The 24,029-nt window shown below is 44.4% G+C and overlaps 2 protein-coding genes across 6 annotated transcripts in view; both read right to left on the bottom strand.

The window, feature by feature from the left end:
- Nucleotides 1-673: 673 nt before the first annotated feature.
- LOC110524208 (scaffold attachment factor B2) lies at nucleotides 674-15,340 on the bottom strand. Of its 2 annotated transcripts, none has more exons than XM_021603650.2 (18): nucleotides 15,019-15,340; nucleotides 14,307-14,397; nucleotides 14,092-14,156; nucleotides 13,763-13,996; nucleotides 13,467-13,512; nucleotides 12,273-12,678; nucleotides 11,874-11,920; nucleotides 11,613-11,722; nucleotides 11,316-11,465; nucleotides 5,443-5,528; nucleotides 5,213-5,345; nucleotides 4,962-5,104; nucleotides 4,481-4,801; nucleotides 4,126-4,278; nucleotides 3,818-3,860; nucleotides 2,419-2,501; nucleotides 2,225-2,317; nucleotides 674-2,097 (listed from the first exon to the last, which is right to left on the bottom strand). In XM_021603650.2, the coding sequence occupies exons 1-18, from the start codon at nucleotides 15,181-15,183 to the stop codon at nucleotides 1,989-1,991; spliced, it is 2,478 nt and encodes an 825-aa protein (XP_021459325.2). In that variant the 5' UTR covers nucleotides 15,184-15,340; the 3' UTR covers nucleotides 674-1,988. The 2 variants fall into 2 exon arrangements, with proteins under 2 accessions (XP_021459325.2, XP_021459326.2); XM_021603651.2 differs by having other exon boundaries at nucleotides 4,126-4,263.
- A 3,673-nt stretch (nucleotides 15,341-19,013) lies between these two features.
- malt2 (MALT paracaspase 2) overlaps nucleotides 19,014-24,029 on the bottom strand; it is a 28,699-nt gene continuing 23,683 nt past the window's right edge. For all 4 annotated transcript variants that reach the window (XM_036977994.1, XM_036977993.1, XM_021603645.2 and 1 more), the window contains 11 exons: nucleotides 23,900-23,996; nucleotides 23,648-23,692; nucleotides 23,490-23,531; nucleotides 23,132-23,335; nucleotides 22,837-23,014; nucleotides 22,649-22,723; nucleotides 22,433-22,560; nucleotides 22,151-22,300; nucleotides 21,795-21,952; nucleotides 20,057-20,191; nucleotides 19,014-19,807 (listed from right to left, as the gene is read on the bottom strand). In XM_036977994.1, coding sequence (XP_036833889.1) covers nucleotides 19,349-19,807; nucleotides 20,057-20,191; nucleotides 21,795-21,952; nucleotides 22,151-22,300; nucleotides 22,433-22,560; nucleotides 22,649-22,723; nucleotides 22,837-23,014; nucleotides 23,132-23,335; nucleotides 23,490-23,531; nucleotides 23,648-23,692; nucleotides 23,900-23,996 — 1,671 coding nt within the window. In that variant the 3' untranslated portion in view covers nucleotides 19,014-19,348. The remainder of the gene's footprint in view (nucleotides 19,808-20,056; nucleotides 20,192-21,794; nucleotides 21,953-22,150; nucleotides 22,301-22,432; nucleotides 22,561-22,648; nucleotides 22,724-22,836; nucleotides 23,015-23,131; nucleotides 23,336-23,489; nucleotides 23,532-23,647; nucleotides 23,693-23,899; nucleotides 23,997-24,029) is intronic.

Below are 24,029 nucleotides of genomic sequence, written 5' to 3'. Positions count from 1 at the left end.
GACCTCCACATTCGGCTTTTTGACCTGTGGGGGTGGGCCAGGCTCCCCAATTGGTGGGCCTAGCTGCCAAGTGGAAGGCCCATGTTCTCCAAGGCCCACCATGGCTGAGCCCCTGCCCAGTCATGTGAAACCCACAGATTAGGGCCTAATTGATTGATTTCCTTAAATTAATTGAGTAAATTATTTTACATTTTTGCATGTTGCGTTTGAATTTTAGTTCAGTATAGCTGGCTAGCTAGTGAAAGAATAAAAAGCTAGTTTGGTAAATAATCATAGTTTGACTGTTTAATCCATGTGAAATCACTTTGCAGTGGATCCGTTAGCTAGCAAGTCGGGTTTTTCTGTCAACGCCCGTCATGTGTGTGTGGCGCGAATTGGGCACGAAGACAGTACCGGACCCATCGATGGGTTGGTGGTTTAGCAACAAAACTGTCGCGGGCAAAACAGACAGGGTTGGTTTAGATTTGTTGACATGTAAACTATATTGTCTCCAATGTTTATTGAAAACAAATACATTTTCACAATGAGCACTCGTCTCAAATACGTCATTACAGTTGTTGGTTATCTAGCTAATTTTAACCGTCAACATTCCAGAATGTGGTGAAAATGGCAACCAGATTGGTCAGGGAGAAATCCAAAACCTCTGATTTTACTTATGCAGGAAAATAAGTTACGCATGTGATAATTATTACACTGTCTACCCAAAATACTGTCACTATAAATACAATTTCTATATGAATAGCCTCTAAAATACACAAACAGCCAGTAAATGTCTAAATGTTTTTCTTGGAACACTGAACGCTATTATGATACAATATCAGTACTTGTTGCATTTACAACTTGTCTGTCCAACTCCCTGACCAAGATGGCTGACCTTAAGGTTCATGTCTATCATAGTATGCTAATTCTATGACTGGACCAAAGATTAATCTTTAATCTCTGAGCTGGGCAAGATAGACACCAAAGATTATGGCAGGCTGCTAGAGGGGAAAACTGCTGGTAGGTTAGGAGAAAATCGAGTAGATTAAACAAAACGTCAATTTTAAACAACTGTTTACATCAGTGTGGCCTAGGCCCTATGGAGTAGATAGACAACAATCATGCCAAACTAATCAGGTTATTTTAACACTCTTAAGCTCATTATGAAAAGATGGTCACAAAAAAAATGTAACACTCCAAACATGTAGCCTACAAGTATGTAGGTGAAAATACCCACATAACACATTTCACTAGGGCAAGATGATTAATGTACTTATGTCTCTGGTTGCATGAAGAGCCCAGAGCTCTTGGGTCTAATTCTTTTTGATTTGTGGAGAGTTATCTACCACAAACCAAACCTGTGTTAGTAATATTTGATTGCAAAACATTGCTCTTAAAAACAATCATGACGAGAAAGTAAATAAAAATGTTTGCCCTTGGCCTGCAAAAAGAAAACTTTATTAGGCAGCATTTTCATCTCACAGAAAATAGCCATCTGGTGCCATCCAGTGGTGGTATTGTACAACTGCAGTTGAATCAAACACAGTTAATCGTTTACTACTATCCAATACAAATTCTTAAAAGATTTGTACATTACCACTAAGACAATGCCACATTTGACAGTAATTGAAATTAAGCCTGAAATGCAATCATAACCATTGTGTTCATACTTTTCCGCAACCAAGTTTAAGCAGACGCATTCCTGAGCATTTCTTACCGAGATTCAACCACATACAAAACACACAAATTGAACAGAATTTATCAATTTTCTATTTGAAAAAAAAAAAGGTAATTCAGAGTGAAAAAACTATGAATGATCTGATCAGACATTTAAAACTCAGATGTTCAGTTAAATTCAATTGCAATCTTAAATTTTAAAAGGAGGAAGAAAAGTCAAAGGGTCTATAAAAGCAACATCGAATTCACAAAGCTTTTGTGAGCAATATACATGCTGCAGACAGTTTCACAATACATCTAAACATGTGACTGGGAACAAGGGTGTTCAGACCTCAGTAGCGGCGACCGAAGGCCCCGCCACCCTGCATCATCTGATTCTGACGATTCAGAGCTCCAGAGAGGGACTGGGAGGTCCCGGTTGTCATGTAGCCTCCTCCACGACTGGGGGTCAGAAAACAAGACACCATAAGGACCAGAATTGATAAAGGATTTCGCACTTACTGGCCCCACATTTCCGGATGTCTCAAAAACATAATCAATATTGCCATAAGCACATATTTGAGCTTACCTCGCCATTCCTCCCCGTGCCCCCATGTGACTTTGGCCTGGGATGCCCCCGTCTCGACCGGTTTGCCAGGTTCTGTCCCAGTCACGGCCCTCCCTGAAAGAAAGACAGAGTGATGAGCAGCTCAAAGCACACCGTGGCATCCATCTGGTGAGAAGCAAATTAAAATTAACAAAACCATCTAAAATCAAACTAACCTTGGATTAATAGTACGCTTGTCATAACTTCCTGCTGCGGTCCAGGTGTCCCTCCCGTGCCTCTCGGTACGGTCCGAGAAGTGCTGGTGAGGGAAGCACAATTAAAAACAAAATCGCATCACATTTCTAAAAAGGCACCAAATGCTGTAAAACAGTGGTACGACATGATCAACAACTCATATTGGTGCCTAATAGCATACAGTGCCTTTGGGAAAATATTCAGACCTTGACTTTATCCACATTTTGTTATATTACAGCCTTATTCTAAAATGTATTAAATTGAGGGGAGACAAATCGTCACAATACACCATAATGACAAAGCAAAAACCAGTTTAGACATTTTGCTAATTGATAAAAAATAACAAAAAACAGAAATATTACATTTACCTAAGTATTCAGACCCTTGATTCAGTACTTTGTTTAAGCACCTTTGGCAGCGATTACAGCCTTGAGTATGACACCACAAGCTTGGCACAGCTGTATTTGGGGAGTTTCTCCCATTCTTCTCTGCAGATCCTATCAAGTGTTGTCAGGTTGTATGGGGAACATTGCTACATAGCTACTTTCATGTCTCTCCAGAGATGGTCGATAGAGTTCAAGTCCAGGCTCTTGCTGGCCCACTCAAGGATATTCAGAAACTGGTCCCGAAGCCACTCCTGTGTTGTCTTTGCTGTGTGCTTAGGGTCGTTGTCCTGTTGGAAAGTGAAACGTCCTGAGCGCTCTGGAATACGTTTTCAACAAAGATCTCTGTACTTTGCTCTGGCCATTCTAGCGTCAAGGCCTGATTGGTGGAGTGCTGCAGAGATGGTTGTCCTGCCAGAAGATTCTCCCATTTCCATAGAGGAACTCTAAAGCACTGTCAGTGACCATCGGGTTCTTGGTCACCTCCCTGACCAAGGACCTTCTCCCCCGATTGGTCAGTTTGGCTGGGCGGCCAGCTCTAGGAAGAGTCTTCGCGGATCCAAACGTTCTTAAAATGGAAGATGGAGGCCACTTGGGGACCTTGAGTGCTGCAGAAATTATTTGGTACCCTTCCCCAGATCTGTGGCTCGACACAATCCTGTCCCGGAGCGCTACGGACAATTCCTTCGCCCTCACAACTTGGTTTTTGCTCTGACATGCACTGTCAACTGTGGGACCTTAGACAGGATTGCCTTTCCAAATCACATTCAATCATTTGAATTTACCACAGGTGGACTCTAATCAAATTGTAGAAACATCAAGGATGATCAATGGAAACAGGATGCACCTGAGCTTAATTTCAAGTCTCATAGCAGAGAGCGAGCACGATACATATATATTTTTTTATATAAAATTTGCAAAAAAAAAACTAAAAACCTGTTTTTGCTTGGTCAGTATGGGGCATTGTGAGTAGATTGCATGAGGCCATGTCTCTTACCGTGCTATCCCTGTCTGCAACTACAGCCCGTGAAGTGTCCCTCCTACAGGAAAGATTACATTAAACATTACTGAACACATTGATTATTGACCGAAACGTGTGGCATACAACCACAAATTCACCACCAAGCAGTTGGCCATTAAAACTGCTTTTTATGTAAGTATAAATATAAGCATCAATTCAAGTGATGCAGAAACAGGCGGAAAATATTTGAGGCCCTCCCATCATAAGACCTACATAACAGATGTTATAAACAGTAATGACAGCTGGTGTCAGCTCACTGCAAATAACCTTAGTCTACTCTGTACCTGTCAATGACGGCATCGTCCTGGTAGCGACCGCGGTCCCTGTGGTCAATGTCTTGGTAGCGCTCCTGGCGACCGAAGTCTGAGCGCCCCCCATAGCGGTCATCCATAGCCAGCCTCTTGTCCTGCCAGTCGTCTTTCCTACAAGCAGCAGGTCTGTCAGTCGCAATAAAATATTTTCAAACCATGCAAGTCTTTAGATGACAATCATGCACACTGAAGAGCTAGAGTAAGGCTGAGGTTGTTATATGGCCATATACAGCCATCTAGTCTATGATAAGAGACCTGGTAACTCAAACAGGGGTACTGACGCTGTGGAGAGGGGTGAAAGGTTGGCAGACGTGGACGAAGTGTGTACCTGTTGTCCAGGTCGGAGTAGGGCCTCTTGAGGGGGCGGCGGTCCTGCTCGAAGCGCAGCTGCTCCTGCTGCCTGCGGAGCTCATCCCTCTCCCGCTGGATCCTCTCCTGCTCACGCCGGCGCTCGTACTCCACACGCTGACGCTCGCGCTCCAGGAACTCGCGCTCCATGCGGTCAAAGTTCAGCCGCTCCTTCTCCACCTCTAGCCAGTTCCTTTTCCGCAGGAGGCGCTCGCGCTCCTCCTTCTCCCGGAACAGGCGGATACGCTCACGCTCTGTGCGGTTGTCCACGCTGCCACGGTCTGGGCCACTGCCGCGCTCCCTGGGCCAAACAGAAAGCATAGGAGATATTTAGTGGAATAACTTTGAATGATCCGTCTCTTTTCAAAGCGTTCTAACTGCTGTAACAAGCTAACAGTGTACAAGCTGGCTTCATTCTTAGCATTGAGGTGAAATGTCGTGCAGCTATTGCAACTCCTCACCCAGAGGGCCTGCGTCTGTCCACCTCCCTGACCTCCCTCTCCCGCTGCCTCCGTCTCTCGCGCTCACGCTGCTCCTTGATCTGGTCAAACGACAGGATGTCCTTCTCTTTGCTTGGGGACTTGCGGTCGCGACTCTTGGAGCTCTGTTTTGAACAAGACAAAAGCTCATGTTGCATAATCATTTTTACCACAATAGTTTGAGGTGAAATTTCAATAGACTGAGCATAGATTTCAGCGTTTGGGTAGTTTACCCGGTCTTTGCTTTTGGCTTTCACGCTGATGACAGGCTCTCCCTTGGACTTGTCCATCACCACTGTCCTCTCATTACGTTTGCCATCTTTTCCGACTTCACCTTCAGCCATTTCATCCTTGTTGGCATCGGACCTGGATAGAGAAAATGGTTAAAAACATGAATCTAGAATCTGATGACATACAATAGGTACATAGCTTAATGTGTAATGACATTGACCTCAGAGCTTACTTGGAGTCTGAGGAGTGTCTCCTGTCGGTGCCAGACTTAGCATCGCTCTTGTCAGCAGGCTTCTTGCCAGCAGGCTCGTTCTTAGCCTGGAACAGAGGTCGGATTATAAAAACGGCAGACTTGCCAACCATGGAAGATTTTTAAAAAACATTTTTCTTTAAGAGTACCACTTCAGGGTGGCAGCAGCATCTCCGGCTCCCGCGCAAATCCCACACTTCCCACATCAAATGCACTTTTTTTTGCTTAATAATGATGTTGGCAGAAGCAGGAATGGTATGCTAGACTTACGGGTACTTGGTAATCGGCTGCGGTTCAGTAGCTAACTAGAAAATGATTGATGTACACATTTTTACAAAAATGTATACTTTCTTAACAGGCGGATACGCTCACGCTCTGTGGGGCAGCAGGGTAGCCTAGTGGTTAGAGAGTTGGACTAGTAACCGGAAGGTTGCAAGTTCAAACCCCCGAGCTGACAAGGTACAAATCTGTCGTTCTGCCCCTGAACAGGCAGTTAACCCACTGTTCCTAGGCCGTCATTGAAAATAAGAATTTGTTCTTAACTGACTTGCCTAGTTAAATAAATACAAAATATAAAGCCCTATTCAGATGGGATTAGTTTTACTCAGGTAATGTAATTGTGTACAAAAGTACAATTTCAGTCACGTCCGAATCTGCCATGTCAGTAAATTTTCCATGCCAGGAGAGTAACATTTCCAACCATAACCTCCTCTGATAATACTAGCCCTTTGCGAATCGGCATCTCTCATGCTATGAGAGAAATGTTAGAGTTTGACAGGCGTTGCTCGCGGTTTGAGCAAAAAGTCATTAACTGATTTGATAAAAAGTGAGCTGTGATGGAAAATGTTATGTTGGTGCTTTCTATAAACCAATTTCTGTGTTCATGCTAGTGACTGATAGTGAGGATTTGTTTAGTGTCTGCTATTTGGCAGCAAACCCAAAAGCCCGTGATGTATTGGTCGGTCACATGAATGAAACAAACGTTGAATGAATTATGAATAAGCTAAAATTATGCAAATATGACTTGTCTATCATATATAAAAGAGGACTGGACCAGGACTAGGACCAGGAACAGGACTGTCCCTTTAGAGCTCCTGACAGACATTCACTATGGTGCATCAAGTTTGAGAACCTCTCCAGTGCACTGACAATAAACAATGATTCATTTAAGATTGACTTTGAGTGTCCCTGTGTAGGAATTACCACAACAGGATTGTTTAGGCTGGGGGACATTTAGGACGTCTACTACTGTGGATTGCTAAAATAGCCTAATGATCACACTTCCACAACTGAAATATTATGACGACACTATAGCAAAGACGGTTTGGTATCGTTTAAAGAAACTTGAGTTATCAGTGTAGCCTGTTGTCACCTGGACAAGTCTAGAATTTTTTCCCAGGCTTCTGTCATAACTGTCAATTTATTGAGAGAAATAATTACAGGGAGCATTTTGGAAAAAAATAATTCTGTCCGAATCGACCTCTGGCGTAACGGACATTCTTGGGTTATAAATACATAACCAGCGTTCTCTAATAATAGAAGTCCCGTCTGAATAGGGTTTTAAAAACATTGTAGACAGCCTATATGAGCTGGTTTCAGGGGAATGGCTCTAGCCTCCCTCTGATCCAACAGGTCCCAGAAGTGCTCAACGGGATTGCAACCAGGTACTTCGCTGGCCATGGCAGAACCCTGACATTCCTGTCTTGTAGGAAATCATACACAGAATGAGCAGTATGGCTAGTGGCATTGTCATGCTGGAGAGTTGTCAGGATGAGCCTGCAGGAAGGGTACCACATGAGGGAGGATGTCTTCCCTGTAACGCACAGAGTTGAGCTTGCGTGTACGCGCAGTCTGATGGTGTGACAACGCCCCAGACCATGACGGACCCTCCACCTCCAAATCGATCCTGCTCCAGAGTACAGGCCTCGGTGTAACGCTCATTCCTTCGAAGATAAACGCAAATCAGACCATCACCCCTGGTGAGACAAAACTTCTACTCGTCAGTTAAGAGCACTTTTTGCCAGTCCTGTCTGGTCCAGCGACGGTGGGTTTGTGCCCATAAGCGACGTTGTTGCCTTACAGGCCTACAAGCCCTCAGTCCAGCCTCTCTCAGCCTATTGCGTACAGTCTGAGCACTGATGGAGGGATTGTGCATTCCTGGAGTAACTCGGGCAGTTGTTGCCATCCTGTACCTGTCCCGCAGGTGTGATGTTCGGATCCTTTGCAGGTGTTACACATGGTCTGCCACTGCGAGGACAATCAGCTGTCCGTCCTGTCTCCCTGTAGCGCTGTTTTAGGCATCTCACAGTATGAACATTGCAATTTATTGCTCTGGCCATATCTGCAGTCCTCATGCCTCCTTGAAGCATACCTAAGGCACGGTCATGCAGATGAGCAGGGACCCTGGGCATCAATTATTTGTTTTTCAGAGTCAGGAGAAAGGCCTCTTTAGTGTCCTAAGTTTTCATAACTGTGACCTTAACTGCCTACGTCTAAGCGGTTAGTGTCGACCGTTCGGTGTCGACCGTTCCACGGGTGCATGTTGATTCATTGTTTATGGTTCATTGAACAAGCATGGGAAACAGTGTTTAAACCCTTTACAATGAAGAGCTGTGAAGTTATTTGTATGAATTATCTTTGAAAGACAGGGTCCTGAAAAGGGGACATTTCTTAGTAATAACATCTTGAAGCTAGGGGGCACTATTTTTATTTTTGGAAAAATAATGTTCCTAAAGTAAACTGCCTATTTCTCAGGACCAGATGCTAGAATATGCATATAATTGACAGCTTAGGATTGAAAACACTAAAGTTTCCAAAATTGTACAAATATGTTCTGTGAGTATAACAGAACTGTTATTGCAGGCGAAAGCATGAGGAAAACGCAATCAGGAAGTGACTTCTTTTGAACGCTCTGTTTTCCTATGCATCCCTATTGACCATTGAAAGGGATATCAACCAGATTCCTTTTTCTACGTCTTCCCTAAGGTGTCTACGTAGTTTCACGCCTTTATGTTGAAGAATGAGCATAAACGGGCACATTGCGTAAGTGGCCAGCTGATGGCTGAGTGATTCTTGCGTAAAAGAGGTAGCCATTTTTCCTCCCGGTCCTACCGAAAAGCCAACTGTCCCGGTTGATATACACTGCTCAAAAAAATAAAAGGGAACACTTAAACAACAATGTAACTCCAAGTCAATCACACTTCTGTGAAATCAAACTGTCCACTTAGGAAGCAACACTGATTGACAATAAATGTCACACACTGTTGTGCAAATGGAATAGACAACAGGTGGAAATAGGCAATTAGCAAGACACCCCCAATAAAGGAGTGGTTCTGCAGGTGGTGACTACAGACCACTTCTCAGTTCCTATGCTTCCTGGCTGATGTTTTGGTCACTTGAATGCTGGCGGTGCTTTCACTCTAGTGGTAGCATGAGACAGAGTCTACAACCCACACAAGTGGCTCAGGTAGTGTAGCTCATCCAGGACGGAACATCGATGCGAGCTGTGTCTGTCAGCGTAGTGTCCAGAGCATGGAGGCACTAGCAGGAGACAGGCCAGTACATCAGGAGACGTGAAGGAGGCCGTAGGAGGGCAACACAGCAGCAGGACCGCTACCTCCGCCTTTGTGCAAGGAGGAGCACTGCCAGAGCCCTGCAAAATGACCTCCAGCAGGCCACAAATGTGCATATGTCTGCTCAAACGGTCAGAAACAGACTCCATGAGGGTGGTATGAGTGCCCGACGTCCACAGGTGGGGGTTGTGCTTACAGCCCAAAACCGTGCAGGACGTTTGGCATTTGCCAGAGAACACCAAGACAGGCAAATTCGCCACTGGCGCAATGATGACAGACGTGACAGTCTGGAGACACCGTGGAGAACGTTCTGCTGCCTGCAACATCCTCCAGCATGACCGGTTTGGCGGTGGGTCAGTCATGGTGTGGGGTGGCATTTCTTTGGGGGGGCCGCACAGCTCTCCATGTGCTCGCCAGAGGTAGCCTGACTGCCATTAGGTACCGAGATGAGATCCTCAGACCCCTTGTGAGACCATATGCTGGTGCGGTTAGCCCTGGGTTCCTCCTAATGCAAGACAATGCTAGACCACATGTGGCTGGAGTGTGTCAGCAGTTCCTGCAAGAGGAAGGCATTGATGCTATGGACTGGCACGCCCGTTCCCCAGACCTGAATCTAATTGAGCACATCTGGGACATCATGTCTCGCTCCATCCACCAACGCCACGTTGCAACACAGACTGTCCAGGAGTTGGCGGATGCTTTAGTCCAGGTCTGGGAGGAGATCCCTCAGGAGACCATCCGCCACCTCATCAGGAGCATGCATTTTCGTTGAAGGGAGGTCATACAGGCACGTGGAGGCCACAAACACTACTGAGCCTCATTTTGTGTGATTTTGTTGTCAGCACATTCAACTATGTAAAGAAAAAAGTATTTCATAAAAATATTTAATTCATTCAGATCTAGGATGTGTTATTTTAGTGTTCCCTTTATTTTTTTGAGCAGTGTATTATCGAATAGATATTTGAAACACCTTGAGGATTGATTATAAAAAACGTTTGCCATGTTTGTCGATATCATGGATATAATTTGGAATTTTCCGGAGTTGTCGTGACCGCTATTTCCGGTGGATTTCTGAACGTAACGTGACAAACAAACAGAGGTATTTTGGGTATAACAATCATCTTTTTGGAACAAAAGGAACATTTGCTGTCTAACTGGGAGTCTCAGTGAAAACATCCGAAGAGCAAAAGTAAACGGTTAATTTGATTGCTTTTCTGATTTGTGACCAAGCTTCCTGCTGCTAGCTGGACATAATGCTATGCTAGGCTATCGATAAACTTACAAACGCTTGTCTTGCTGTCGCTGTAAAGCATAATTTCAAAATCTGAGACGAAAGGGTGATTAACAAAAGGCTAAGCTGTGTTTCGCTATATTTCACTTGTGATTTCATGAATATGAAAATTGTCTAGTAAGATTATTTGACCGTTGCGCTATGCTAATTAGTGTAGTTGCTGACAATTCTCCCGGATCCGGGATGGGTAGTTCCAAGAGGATTTAAGACTACAGGGCAGGCCGGAGCGGAGAGCTAGAGATCATTTTATCCTTGCCCGAATCGTCTGATTGGCTCAGCTCCAACTTTAGACAGTTAAAACTTGTTAGGGATAGGGTCTAGGTTCCTGAATTTCCGCCTGACTGACATGCCCAAAGTAAACTGCATGTTACTCAGGCCCAGAAGCCAGGATATGCATATAATTGGTAGCATTGGATAGAAAACACTGACGTTTCTAAAACTGTTAAAATAATATCTGAGACTATAACAGAATTGATATGGCAAGCGAAAGGCCAAAGAAATACCAACCAGAATGTTATTTTTTTTAGGTTCTAGGCTTTTACAATGGATAGCTAAGGGTCCTATGTAATTCTGGCTCCCAGATTGCAATTCCTATGGCTTCCACTAGAAGTCAGTCTATTCAACACTTTCACTGTAAAGCCTATTGTAAATCAGACAACACCGTTGGATTAAGAATTTAAGCTTTTAAATGACATAAGATACTTGTATGTTCTTGAATATTTAATATTACGATTATTTATTTGAATTGCGCGCCCTCTGACGTCACCGGATATTTTTCCCAGGTGTCCCGCTAGCGGGACGCCTATCCCTATTAAGTGAAACACCACAATGTGCCAACTAGAAGCCCTCAAATGGCGTATATGGCACGCAAAATGCATGCAGGTTGGCATGGTCAATCCTCACTTTTCTGAATGAAGGCATCCCATACATTTGACAAAACTACAGGTTTAGAGCAGTGGCCACTGATATAGATGTTAGATAATGACCCTCACCCTCTCCACAGAGATCATTCTACCATGGAGCTCGGTCCTGTTCAGGTGGCTGATACACTTGGTGGCCTCCTCTGTGGAACACATGGTGACAAAACCATAGCAGCGAGCCCCGGGGCTCCGGGCATTAGTCACCACTTTAGCGCCAACGACCTGATGTTGAGACGGAGAAGGATAGAACACTTAATTCGTGGGCAGGGAAGGTGTGTGGGGTCCAAAAGTACAGTACAATTTCACACCTACATCTTGCATGAACATATATACCAAAAAAATAGCTTATTTTCCCCTCAGGATACTGACCTTTCCGTGCTTGCTGAACAGAGTCTTTAGATCAGTTGCTCTGGTGTTGGAGGAGAGGCCACTAACCCACAGGTTTCTGCCACTACTAGCTGGAGCACTACCTGCAGGGCCTTTCAGAACACAGACAAACAGGAGACAAATGTACAGACATTCATCATTCATCAGAGCTGATTCAGCACCTCATTCAGGTGTGAGGAAGTCTATTGCAATTTCCTACAATGGACACATCACAATTACAGAATGAACAATGTTTACTCTTACCCTTTTCATCTTTTGAGTCAGGCTTGCTACCCTTTTCCTCATCAGAACTAAAGACAAAGAGAACACACAATTAATATCTGGAAGTGAGAAGACCTGGGGGAGGGGGCTCATCCAGATGAATTATACTTACCCTGTGCACATAGTAATTACCCCAGCATATACAACACTACAGTGATTTGGGTGGGTGTCAATGTTACAAGGCAGCCTTACATGGCCAAAGAAACTCCCAATACATTACTTTATGAAGGTAAAGAGGTGAGGTAGGGGTGGGAAATGACAAAATGATAACTTGACACAAATGCAGACCATTTTACATCCAGAGGAGCACCAAAACTTGCTAAAAAAAGGACCCAATGCAACAGAGATAGCCATTGTTCTAGTAGACAGAAAACAACAAACCTCTTTTTCTGATCATCACCCTCAACAGAAGAGGACTCTTTCACTGTCGTTGATTCTGCAGCATTCTCTTCAGTCTTCTCCTCACCCTCAGCCTTAGAGACCATTTCCGAATCAACAGCGCTTTCGGTTTCACCCGCGCCCTGCTCGCTTACGCTAACAGCCTGAGCGCACTCGCTTTCAGCGTCATCTGCCTCGTCGGGAACATTTTGTTTGTCGCCAGTGTCTTTCATTTCACTCGCAGTTAGCTTAGCAACGTCCATGTCGCTAGTCGACAGTTCAGGCTCCAAATTGTCTTCCTCGGCAACATTGACCTTGTCCCCGATGGTGGCTTGATCTTCTGTCGGTGGCTCCTGGCGCTCTTCATTTAGCGGCTCAGATAAACAAGACCCGGCTACTTTATCAGTTTCTACGGATTTAACAGGAATAGAATGGCACAGAGTTTAATTACTTCTGAAACACAGCAATGGTTAACGTGGAACTGGCAAGGCTGGAAAAGGACGTGGCCCTCCGCTGTCATTGAACTACGTATACACAGATACACACGTAACAAGAGACTGGAAAAACCAAAGAGACTGACCAAGCAGCCTAACTCCTCATTCAAGTCGACCATTTCAGTTCACCTGATCCCTAGGCAGAAAAAGATCTGATCTGAAGAAAGCCAGAAGATCAGCAGAGGCTCCATGAAGGTCCATCTTCATGCAATTGCTGACTTCATGAGTGTCCATAATCTGGTAAGTGACAGCGAATTCAGAATTCTTTTGGTTTGTATAACAAGTCCATTAGTCTCATCTCCAGTGAGAATATTAGTCAGAGTCCTAAAAAGGCTTTTGAATGGTTGGTTTCAAATGATGGGCCTCAGTCTTCTCTTCTTGGTCTTTGCGTGGCAAGCTAAAAACACTGCGTGCTAAAACTGCAACAACTAAACCTTTAATTACTGTCTTTGTGCTTCAGATTGTTAACCAGTTCTGTTTTAATAATAGGAGGGTGCCCAAAACAGACAGATTCATATATCAGTGTTTAGCAATTCCAGTTAACAAGCATCAACACACAGTCAGCAATTTTCTTTGGATTTCCAGTCTCTTCCTGACCAACCACAGGCAAGAATGTTAATCTAAAACGAATTGCATACCGGATTTAACACTGCAAAAAGATAGTGTGCATTCATTTCAACTTCCAACCCCTTTTCAACAGTACCTATTTCTTCCTTTGAGTCTTTGGGCTTCGGATCCTTCTCTTGAACCTAATGGAATAAAAGGAAAATGTATCTTGTGTAACATGGCTCCTAGCACAAATGGGGTTTTACAGTCTAAACAAATTATTATGAAATGTGCTTGCATTTTATTTTTATTTTAACTAATTTTTAGATCTTCCTTCTCTTAAATGTCTGCCAATTCAGGCTGTGCCTCCAAATAAATAAAAAAAACAAAAAACAAGTGAGAATATTGGAATCATTAGATATGACTGTGCCACAACAGAAGCGAGTTTCTCACCTCTTCAGGTTTGGCTTCACGCATCAGCTCAAGAGAGCCAGAGATTCCATTGCGTTCGCGTTCATCTTCATTCATGGCCTCTTCGTCAGCCAGGATCTCGGTGTTGACTTCATCTGAAGGAGAGTTCAGGACTTCATCTGTGTCATACTCCTCCTCTGCCGGCATACTGTTGTCATTCTCAGCCTCATCAAGCACATTCATATCCAGGATGTCCATGTCCTGCATGTTGTCATCCTTGAATGGAATTATGGAAGGTGAATTTATGAATAGATTGTTATCCAGGGAGTGCATAGTGATTGCATTAGATAAAAACGGTGGTAGATGCTCACCTGGCCATCACCTGAATCTTCCTCAATGGTGCAGTCCTCTGATTCATCGTTCTCTGGTCTTTTCCCTGCAGACAAGACCGTAATTGGATCGCAAATAAAGATCACAAAACTGGGGAGAAAAGTGGGGTTAAAAACTAATATTTAAGTCCCTAATATCAATTTACCCCAAGACAATATTGCTTAATTAAGACCTTGGTCTCACTCCCTAAACATACCTTTGGAGGTCCGTTTAGCCAGTGCCGCCTTAGGAGTTGCATCGAGAACAACCACCATCTCATCTGGGTTTCCACCCTCTTCTTCAATCGCCTGTGGAGAAATTACATAAGGAATTATTATAGTTACCTGGCTAGTTAAATACGTTATATCTGGTTTCAGTTTAGCCAACTCGACTATTATCAAACACACGGCTGTGGTCAGCTATAACACAGTGCTAGTTGCTACAACATAGTGATAATGTTCAACAACTAGCACTAACAAACATCTGACAAGCCAGCTTGCAGGCCTTGTTTCAGTGTTTCCTTAACCTCTCCTCCAGTGCCTACAAGCATTAAACCTATTCGATGTATTGTAGTACAAACACATCGGATTCAAATGGTCAACTAATCACTAAGGCTTTCATTTGTTGAATCATGTATGCTAAACTAGCTAGTTCTGGAATACGGAGCAGGGGTGCCCGAGGAGAGGTTTGGGAAAGGGCACCATGTGGCTACCGCTCACAAAGGCCTTGCCGTTCGGCTACGCAAGGCCATGGCTAGCTGACGTTAGCTTCCTTTATTTGAAATATACAACTTAGTCAGCTAGCAAATACTAGTGGTTATATACATCATGCAACTAACTAATGACGTGACACTGGTTCCAGTTAATTTGTGAATTATCATGATGCATAAGCACATCTAACTAGCTACTAGTTAGCATGGCTAACGTTACCTTTTTCAGTCTCTCTGTCAGCGTACTCTTGATGCCAGTGGCGTCCAGATTTCGTCTTTTTAATTCTGCTTTCAAGTCAATGACTCTCAGCTCCGACAATTTACGAATTGCTCCCTCAGGAATCTCAACGCCCCCTGCTTCCCCCGTCGAATAGTTTTCAGCCATGATTACACTGAGAAAACGTTATTTTGTTTGCAAGCACAGGTTAACTAATCTCTTGCACGAAACAAGCGGCCTACTGTCACAAAATGGCGCACTATGAACAGGGAACTCCACTGCGCATATGTCATCTGAAAACAGTTTGTGAAAAGGGGCAGTGTTCTTATAATTGTGAACGCCTAAACGTGCGCTTCTTCTTTTGAGTTTTACGTCGCGCTACACGCAGAAGATGGTGGTGTATTGTTGCCACCAACTGAACGGGGGTGCAAAAAATATACAAGAGAAAGGTACATTCAATACGGGGAAGCGAATATATACACAAATCCACACAAACTACACAAAATATATATGTTGTATTCGTGGATTCGTGTTAATTGTCCCTGAACACACTGAACAAAAATATGAACGCAACAATGTCTAAGATGTTACTGTGTTACAGTTCACATAAGGAAATCAGTCAATGGAAATAAATGAATTAGGCCTAATCTATTGATTTCACATGACTGGGAATACAGATATACATCTGTTGGTCACGGATAGCTTTAAAAAAAAAAAGTAGCGGTGTGAATCAGAAAACCAGTGTGACCACTATTTGCCTTATGCAGCACAACACTTCTCCTTCACATAGAGTTGATCAGGCTGTTGATTGTGGCCTGTGGAATGTTGTCCCACTCCTCTTCAATGGCTGTGTGAAGTTGCCGGATATTGGCGGGAACTGGAACACGCTGTCATACACGTCTACCCAGAGCATCCCTAACATGCTCAATGTGTGACATGTCTGGTGAGTATGCAGGCCATGGAAGAAATGGGACATTTTCAGCTTCCGGTGAATGTGTACAGATCCTTGTGACATGGGGCCATGCATTATCATGCTGAAACATGAGGTGATGGGGGTGGATGGATTGCACAACAATGGGCCTCAGGATCTCGTTACAGTATCTCTGTGCATTCAAGCTGCCATGGATAAAATGCACACACGACGCCAAACACGTGGTCTGCGGATGTGAGGCTGGCTGGACATACTGCCAAAATAACGCAGGAGTTCCTTAGGGACAAGTCACTAAATGTCCTTGAGTGGACCAGCCAGAGCCCGGACTTGATCTTGATCGAACATCTCTGGAGAGACCTGAAAATAGCTGTGCAACAACGCTTCCCATCCAACCTGACAGAGCTTGAGAGGATCTGCAGAGAAGAATGGGAGAAACTCCCCAAATACAGGTGTGCCAAGCTTGTAGTGTCATACAAATCAAATAAATAAAATCACATTTATTTGTCACATACACATGGTTAGCAGATGTTAATGCGAGTGTAGCGAAATGCTTGTGCTTCTAGTTCCGACAATGCAGTAATAACCAACGAGTAATCTAACCTAACAATTCCAAAACTACTACCTTATACACACACAAGTGTAAAGGGATAAAGAATATGTACATAAAGATATATGAATGAGTGATGGTACAGAACGGCATTGGCAAGATGCAGTAGTTGGTATCGAGTACAGTATATACATATGAGATGAGTAATGTAGGGTATGTAAACAAAATGGCATAGTTTAAAGTGGCTAGTGATACATGTATTACATAAAGATGCAGTAGATGATATAGAGTACAGTATATACATATACATATGAGATGAATAATGTAGGGTATGTAAACATTATATTAAGTAGCATTGTTTAAAGTGGCTAGTGATATATTTTACATCAATTCCCATCAATTCCCATTATTAAAGTGGCTTTAGTTGAGTCAGTGTGTTGACAGCAGCCACTCAATGTTAGTGGTGGCTGTTTAACAGTCTGATGGCCTTGAGATAGAAGCTGTTTTTCAGTCTCTCGGTCTCTGCTTTGATGCACCTGTACTGACCTCGCCTTCTGGATGATAACGGGGTGAACAGGCAGTGGCTCGGGTGGTTGTTGTCCTTGATGATCTTTATGGAATTTCCTGTGACATTGGGTGGTGTAGGTGTCCTGGAGGGCAGGTAGTTTGCCCCCGGTGATGCGTTGTGCAGACCTCACTACCCTCTGGAGAGCCTTACGGTTGTGGGCGGAGCAGTTGCCGTACCAGGCGGTGATACAGCCCGACAGGATGCTCTCGATTGTGCATCTGTAGAAGTTTGTGTGTGCTTTTGGTGACAAGCCGAATTTCTTCAGCCTCCTGAGGTTGAAGAGGCGCTGCTGCGCCTTCTTCACGATGCTGTCTGTGCGGGTGGACCAATTCAGTTTGTCTGTGATGTGTACGCCGAGGAACTTAAAACTTACTACCCTCTCCACTACTGTCCCATTGATGTGGATAGGGGGGTGCTCCCTCTGCTGTTTCCTGAAGTCCACAATCATCTCCTTAGTTTTGTTGACGTTGAGTGTGAGGTTATTTTCCTGACACCACACTCCGAGGGCCCTCACCTCCTCCCTGTAGGCCGTCTCGTCGTTGTTGGTAATCAAGCCTACCACTGTAGTGTCGTCTGCAAACTTGATGATTGAGTTGGAGGCGTGCATGGCCATGCAGTCGTGGGTGAACAGGGAGTACAGGAGAGGGCTCAGAACGCACCTTTGTGGGGCCCCAGTGTTGAGAATCAGCGGGGTGGAGATGTTGTTACCTACCCTCACCACCTGGGGGTGGCCCGCCAGGAAGTCCAGTAGCCAGTTGCACAGGGCGGGGTCAAGGCCCAGGGTCTCGAGCTTGATGACGAGTTTGGAGGGTACTATGGTGTTAAATGCTGAGCTGTAGTCGATGAACAGCATTCTCACATAGGTATTCCTCTTGTCCAGATGGGTTAGGGCAGTGTGCAGTGGGGTTGAGATTGCATCGTCTGTGGACCTATTTGGGCGGTAAGCAAATTGGAGTGGGTCTAGGGTGTCAGGTAGGGTGGAGGTGATATGGTCCTTGACTAGTCTCTCAAAGCACTTCATGATGACGGAAGTGAGTGCTACAGGGCGGTAGTCGTTTAGCTCAGTTACCTTAGCTTTCTTGGGAACAGGAACAATGTTTGCCCTCTTGAAGCATGTGGGAACAGCAGACTGTAGACCCAAGAAGACTCAAGGCTGTAATCACTGCCAAAGGATATTCAATAAAGTATTGATTAAAAGGTCTGATTACTTATGTAAATGTGATGTTTTTTTATTTTTTATCAATTAGCAAACATTTCCTAACCAGTTTTTGCTTTGACATTATGGGGTATTGTGTGTAGATTGATGGAGGGAAAAAAACTATTTAATCCCTTTTAGAATAAGGTTGTAACGTAAGAAAAGGTGGAAAAAGTCAAGGGGTCTGAATACTTTCCGAAGGCACTGCAACTCCTCAGATGTAAAATCCTTTAATCCTTGACAGAGTTCAGCTGCAGGATCAATGTCGATCTTTCTTGACTTATTTTTACCTCTGCAGTTCCATTTATCACCATTGCTATAAATGACACAATGTCCACTTTCTTTACTTGAAGAATGTCTGGATCCTGCAGGTGACACGCAGGCATCGCTGCTTGTTGCTGTGTCGGACCTTTTGCTATTTCTTACCCTTTATAGAACCTTCCGCATAGAAGACTGAACTGAACTGCCCTGATTTTGGCCACCTCCACCTCTTTCACCATATTTGGGCATTCCAAGAATGTTGCCTCATCACCACAGTTACAACACTTTATTCCTTTGCAATTCTCTTCTGCTATACAGTCTCTATCAACCTGATTTTCCACCACACGTTCCACATCTCGGCTCCTTCCGTCTGCAGACACTTTTTTACATCTCTTACACTGCAAAGGCCTGGATATAAAGGCTCTGACAGGATAATAAACATATCCCAGCCTAAATGATTTGTGTTTTGTGTACAATATTTGACAGGCCAGAATCAAAATGTTCAAACACATTTTAATAAGTTATTTATGTCAGTAAAAAAAAAAAGAAGTTAAATCCACCATGTGAAAGATGTGAAAGAAATGTATTAACAGCATGCCCAAATGGTTATGCTTTAAGGCACTATATGTTCATAACATTAAGACAAACACCCATTACATGAGCTAAAAAAATGAGATTACATCCGTTTTTCTCTACATATTCTTTAACGTATAAACAATGCAGGTCATGGGATCAATTTGTTGTAAAGTAAGTTGCACTATAAGTTAATGTGTAGGTCTGTGGACAAAACACAATGGGTTGCACAGCTTACAACACTGCAAATTGACATGACTAACATGAATGGAAGTTGTGCATGTTACTGAACCGATATGTGAGGTCCTCTACTTGACCATGAGGCAGGCTTTTGCTTGTGGTGAGAGGCTGGGGGGTGTCAGAATCAAACAACTCTGGACTGTCATCCTCCACAGGTAGATTTAACTTCCCGGGGGAAGATGGGGTGGCAGACACTCCTGGCTGTGAGTAATATGACCAGGTGGTGGAGGCTGAGCCAATGGAGGAAGTCTCTGAGGCAGGGAAGCTTGGCCCAAAGCCCTCTGGGAAGGAGGAGGAATGGCTGAAGGAGTGAAGGTCGAATGAGGAGGAGGCCGAGTAGGAGCGGGGAAGCCGAGGTTCGTGGAGATTGAGTTTGGATACCAGTGGTTTGCCCACAGTGACAGTTTGCCTCTCATGGACCTCCTCATCCAAGTTTGTATACTTATACTGAAGGCACACAGTGAATGTCAACTCTTTCTGTAATGAGAACAAACAAAGGCAGATGCGTCAAAGCTCAGAAAATGGTGATAGTCACATATCTCATAGGCCTACACAGAGAAGGGATTCACAATCACCTTGAGCAAGGTTCTTACAGGGTTTCTGGGCTCTCCCGTATCCCCAAACAAAACGGGTAACAATGATATCTGATTTGGAGTTTGAATACCAACACTGGTCCCACTGTTGTGGAGCACCCATGAGATTTCAATGTGTAAAATGAACCCTGACCTTCAGTCTCTGCAGTCCCTTCAGGCGGGTGTAGAGGCCTGGAAGCTCTGCAGGCAGGAGGATCTCCATTGGCAGTAAACTCCCTGCATCTAGGAGGTTCTCCTGATTACTCATCTTCAGATCCATATCCAAACCCTGCCATCATACAGAACACAATTGGAAACCGGAACAAGTGTGATTGTATGTCCACATGACAGAACCATAAACTCAGCAAAAAAAAGAAAGGTCCTCTCACTGTCAACTGTGTTTATTTTCAGCAAAAATAACATGTGCCAATATTTGTATGAGCATAACAAGATTCAACAACTGAGACATAAACTGAACAAGTTCCACAGACATGCGACTAGCATAAATGGAATAATGTATCCCTGAACAAAGGGGGGTTCAAAATCAAAAGTAACAGTCCACCAGCTGCACTAAGTACTGCAGTGCATCTCCTCCTCATGGACTGCACAATATTTGCCAGTTCTTGCTGTGAGATGTTACCCCACTCTTCCACCAAGGCACCTGCAAGTTCCCGGACATTTCTGGGGGGAATGGCCCTAGCCCTCACCCTCAGATCCAACAGGTCCCAGACATTCTCATTGATATGGAAATCCGGGCTCTTCCCTGGCCTTGGCAGAATACTGAAATTCCTGTCTTGCAGGAAATCACGCACAGAATGAGCAGTATGGATGGTGGCATTGTCATGCTGGAGGGTCATGTCAGGATGAGCCTGCAGGAAGGGTACCACATGAGGGAGGAGGATGTCTTCCCTGTAACGCACAGTGTTGAGATTGCCTGCAATGACAACAAGCTCAGTCCGATGATGCTGTGACACACTGCCTCAGACCATGACGGACTCTCCACCTCCAAATCGATCCCGCTCCAGAGTACAAATCCGACCATCACCTCTGGTGAGACAAAACCCCGACTCGTCAGTGAAGAGCACTTTTTGCCAGTCCTGTCTGGTCCAGCGACGGTGGGTTTGAGCCCATAGGAGACGTTGTTGCCGGTGATGTCTGGTGAGGACCTGCCTTACAACAGGCCTACAAGCCCTCAGTCCAGCCTCTCTCAGCCTATTGCGAACATCCCCGATGGAGGGATTGTACGCTCCTGGTGTAACTCGGGCAGTTGTTGTTGCCATCCTTTACCTGTCCTGCAGGTGTGATGTTCGGATGTACCGATCCTGTGCAGGTGTTGTTACACGTGGTCTGCCACTGCGAGGACAATCAGCTGTCCGTCCTGTCTCCCTGTAGCGCTGTCTTAGGCATCTCACAGTATGGACATGGCAATTTATTGCCCTGGCCATATCTGCAGTCCTCATGCCTCCTTGCAGCATGACAAAGGCACGTTCACGCAGATGAGTAGGGACCCTGGGCATCTTTCTTTTGGTGTTTTTCAGTCAGTAGAAAGGCCTCTTTAGTGTCCTAAGTTTTCATAACTGTGACCTTAATTGCCTACCGTCTGTAAGCTGTTAGTGTCTTAACGACCGTTCCACAGGTGCGTGTTCATTAATTGTTTATGGTTCATTGAACAAGCATGGGAAACAGTGTTTAAACCCTTTACAATGAAGATCTGTGAAGTTATTTGAATTTTTACGAATTATCTTTGAAAGACAGGGTCCTGAAAAGGGGCCGTTTCTTTTTTTGATGAGTTTATTACTGTGAAATGTTTAATAAAGAGTCACCAACCCTGACTGTGCTGCAGTTGAAGTCTATTGAACATATTAAGACATTTTGACAATGGAGAAGCTCACCTCAGTGAAGTCTGTGAGATGGGCGGAGCAGGACGCAATTTCCTTGGGGTTCTCCAATATTCGGGTGTAGATGATCATGATGTTGGAGAACTCTGCTGCGAAGCCCAGCTGCACCGTCACGCCACAGTCAAACTGCAGGTTACGACTCTTTGGAAGAACTGGACAGAGACAGCTAATGCTTATTGAAGCCGTCATGCAGTGCTTACTTAGGTCTACCAGAAAACGCATATCAGCTCCCAGAGCTAATGCATTGGATTTAGCTCAGAGGGATATATGACCTGGTTCAAAACCCAGTCGGTCACTCCACTAATGTACTTTGATTGAAAAATGCATGGTGAATTAGCCAAAGGTCTCACCGTGTGCTATGGCCCACTGCAGGTTGCGTGCCGAGGTGGTCTCCGGGCAGCCGGAGCTCTGGATGCGGTCAGTGAGTGCACGCCGCTCAGAAAGATTACTGCGTAACTCTAGAGCCTGACGCCCTCGTGTGATCTCACACCGTCCCATGTCTGTACAGATACATGAACAAAACAGAGAAACTACATTAACAGTCATTTGTAAAGATTGATATTCACGATACCAAGTGTCACAATATAGCAAAATATGTTTTCGTTTTTTTTTTTTTACTTCATTAGTCATACCTTCGGCCACCCTGTCCAGCATGACAGTGACCTTCTCGTCCTCCATGACTCTCTGTTTGAGGAAATTGATGAAGATTCCATTGGACAGGTCGTCTTTGTTCACCTCAAAGGCCTCTGCATCCACACACCTAGACATAATCGGAGATTAATATAACACATTCTGTGATACGTGTATGAGTGAAAGAGGTACTTTAAGTTGGCAGAGAAGCAACTCACGTGGCATAACCAAACACTATGTTTGCGGTCACTTTCAGTTGCCCTGGCTGTGGAGGGACGCCGTCGTTCAAGTTTCTAAAACAGTACAAGTTTAGTACAGATTTGAGTTAATTTACAACATCATAACAGCAATATCATTATTACATTATCATAGAGCCCAATCACATAGTTGATGCTGAGAACTGTACCTTTTGCGACACATGTCCAATAGAAATACATTGAGGCTCGTCTCTCGCTCCTGCATCCGCTGTAGCACATCCTGCACCCACAGGCAGTTCTCTGAGGTATAAGAAGCCGGGGCATCAATGGGCACCATGAAACTGTTCCCATAGTTCTCATAACCATGACCCGCAAAGTACAGAAGCCCTGGAACATGACGGGAGAGGAGGAACGGGAAAGGGATAGGCACTATCAGACACAGCTGGACAATGCAAATAATATGACTATTTAACTACCATGATTTCTTATAGTAACTAAACTGACCATAGACGCCGCGGTCGAGCAGCAGTAGGAACTCAGTTACAGCGCTGTGCATCTCCTGCCAGTTGAGGTCCAGCAGAGAAACCACCTTGAAGTCCAGCTGGCGCAGCAGGTTGGTCATCTCGTGCACGTCAGCCATGGGCGCTCGCAGAGGCCTGTGGTGCAGGTAGTTCATGTTGCCCATCAGAAGAGCCACCTTGTCCGTGGCTTTGACAAACAAGAGGAAATTAAGGTATGAGGAAAAAGGGTACACATCAAAAACATTCTGTTATTAATGTCATTCAAATGGACAATCATATACAGTCATTTATGTTTTTTTCCGACATTGCATATTCTTGGCTATGTTGTTTACTGCACTTACCATATAATTTACTTATCTGCCTGGCAGGGCTAGGTGAGGCAGCTGTAAAACATTATTTATAACATGGTTATGAATGAATCACATTACCACCCAAAAACATTGGTGCGACATGGAGTAGAAAAACAGTGAAGTTAGTTAAAATACTATCATGTCTGTACCAGGGTCTATTTCTCCCCAGGAGGCATCAATGGAGGAACCAGGGTCTACAAAAACCACAAACAAGGAAGTCAGTCAAAGCACTGTGTCATGTGCTTTCTGGGACAATCAAAATATATTCATAGAACCACTTTTGCACGAATCCTCACAACTAAGCCAACACTAAAAAGGAAACATACAAAATACGTCGTAAAATTCTGACCACAGAACAGAAATAACAGACAATACAATCATTGCCGATGCACCACTCTCACCTATTTTGACATGGACCTGGTCGCTCCACACCTCATGGTACAGGTTGAACACCCTGCAGCTGTACATTCCTCGATCTGCTGTGGTCACACACAGTATCTGCAGACAATTACGACACATAACAACCCCAAA

Source organism: Oncorhynchus mykiss, chromosome 5 (genome assembly GCF_013265735.2).
Source record: "Oncorhynchus mykiss isolate Arlee chromosome 5, USDA_OmykA_1.1, whole genome shotgun sequence".
Lineage (NCBI taxonomy): Eukaryota > Metazoa > Chordata > Actinopteri > Salmoniformes > Salmonidae > Oncorhynchus > Oncorhynchus mykiss.
The sequence above is the reverse complement of the archived record's forward strand: the minus strand, read 5'-3'. Positions and strand labels throughout refer to the sequence as shown.

What these genes read in the sequence shown, in the direction of transcription:
- LOC110524208 (XM_021603650.2), bottom strand. Translation starts at nt 15,183, where the DNA reads ATGGCTGAAAACTATTCGACGGGGGAAGCAGGGGGCGTTGAGATTCCT. An exon ending in TGACTCAAAAGATGAAAAGG is followed by an intron (nt 11,723 to 11,873) that starts GTAAGAGTAAAC and finishes GTGTTCTGAAAG; the next exon opens with GCCCTGCAGGTAGTGCTCCA. An exon ending in GACGATGCCGTCATTGACAG is followed by an intron (nt 3,861 to 4,125) that starts GTACAGAGTAGA and finishes TCTTTCCTGTAG; the next exon opens with GAGGGACACTTCACGGGCTG.